The following is a 1,323-nucleotide window of genomic DNA, read 5'->3' on the forward strand; positions in this document are numbered from 1 at the left end:
TCGTTTTGGAACTCCAAGAGCGATAATAAGCGATGAAGGAACACATTTCTGCAACAAAGTTATTAAACCACTCTTGGTAAAATATGGAGTTCGACATAAGGTGGCTTTGGCTTATCACCCCCAGTCTAATGGCCAAGCTGAGGTATCAAACCGAGAGATCAAGTCTATCTTGGAGAAAACAGTGAATTTGAATAGAAAAGATTGGTCTCAAAAGCTTGATGACTCTTTATGGGCCTACAGGACAGCGTACAAGACTCCTCTCGGTATGTCTCCTTATCGACTGGTATTTGGCAAAGCTTGTCACTTACCAGTAGAATTGGAGCACAAGGCTTACTAGGCGATCAAGAAGCTGAATTTTGATTACCAAGCAGCGGGTGAGAAGAGGTTATTGCAGCTGAATGAAATGGAGGAGTTCCGGAATGATGCATATGAAAATGCTCGTATTTACAAGGAGAGGACAAAGAAATATCATGATCAAATGATATTAAAGCGAGAATTTGTGCCGGGGCAGCAAGTTTTACTTTTCAATTCTCGTTTGAGGTTATTTCCCGGTAAGCTAAAGTCAAGATGGTCTGGTCCGTTCGTTATCACCAAAGTTTCTCCTTTTGGTTCTGTGGAATTAAGGAATAATGACGGTTCACTTTTTCAAGTGAATGGACAAAGGTTGAAACATTATTTTGGTGAAATTCATAAGAAGGTGGAGACGATGTATCTCCAAGACAGCAACTGAAGCGTCATCAATGTCTAGCTAAAGACGATAAATTAAGCGCTTAATGGGAGGCAACCCATTGTTTTTGTATTGTTATTTTTATTTAGTTTATTTTATTTTATTTTAGTAGACTTTATTTTATTTATTTTGTAAATATTAAGTTTATTTTGAGCCGTGAAAATCGTGAAAAAAAAAAAAATAAAATAAAAATTGAAAAGCAGTGTTCCAGGGGCTGCAGCGCCACTTCCATAGCGCTGCAGCGCAATTGTGGCAGGAATTAGCGCCGCAGCGCCATAACTAGGCGCAGCAGCGCCACTTCGAACAAAAAAAAAAATCTCTTGTTTTTTTTTAAATTCTTTTTGTTTCCCTCTTTCTCTCTAACCACCATTTTTCTTCTTTTCTTCTCCCTACTCCGAAAAATCAACATCCCACACCCTTAACTCTAATTTCTTTCCTCATTCCTAAATTTCAAATCATCAAAATCTATTCCTCTCATCACCATTCCTCATCCCAAATCATCAAATCTCTCATCCCATTTTTTTACTCCAAATTTTTTTCCTTACCCTAATCATCAATACCACATCAACTTCCATTGTAATCAAGTTTTCATTGAC

The 1,323-nt window shown here is 37.7% G+C and overlaps 1 protein-coding gene across 1 annotated transcript; it reads left to right on the forward strand.

The window, feature by feature from the left end:
• Positions 1–403: 403 nt before the first annotated feature.
• Positions 404–730, forward strand: LOC133832007 (uncharacterized). Its single transcript, XM_062262402.1, has one exon. The coding sequence runs from the start codon at positions 404–406 to the stop codon at positions 728–730; it is 327 nt and encodes a 108-aa protein (XP_062118386.1).
• The last annotated feature ends 593 nt before the right edge of the window (positions 731–1,323 follow it).

The sequence above is a fragment of the Humulus lupulus genome, chromosome 4 (assembly GCF_963169125.1).
Source record: "Humulus lupulus chromosome 4, drHumLupu1.1, whole genome shotgun sequence".
In the NCBI taxonomy this organism is placed as follows: Eukaryota; Viridiplantae; Streptophyta; class Magnoliopsida; order Rosales; family Cannabaceae; genus Humulus; species Humulus lupulus.

Coding starts and splice junctions, on each gene's coding strand:
- LOC133832007 (XM_062262402.1), top strand. CDS start 404: ATGGAGGAGTTCCGGAATGATGCATATGAAAATGCTCGTATTTACAAG.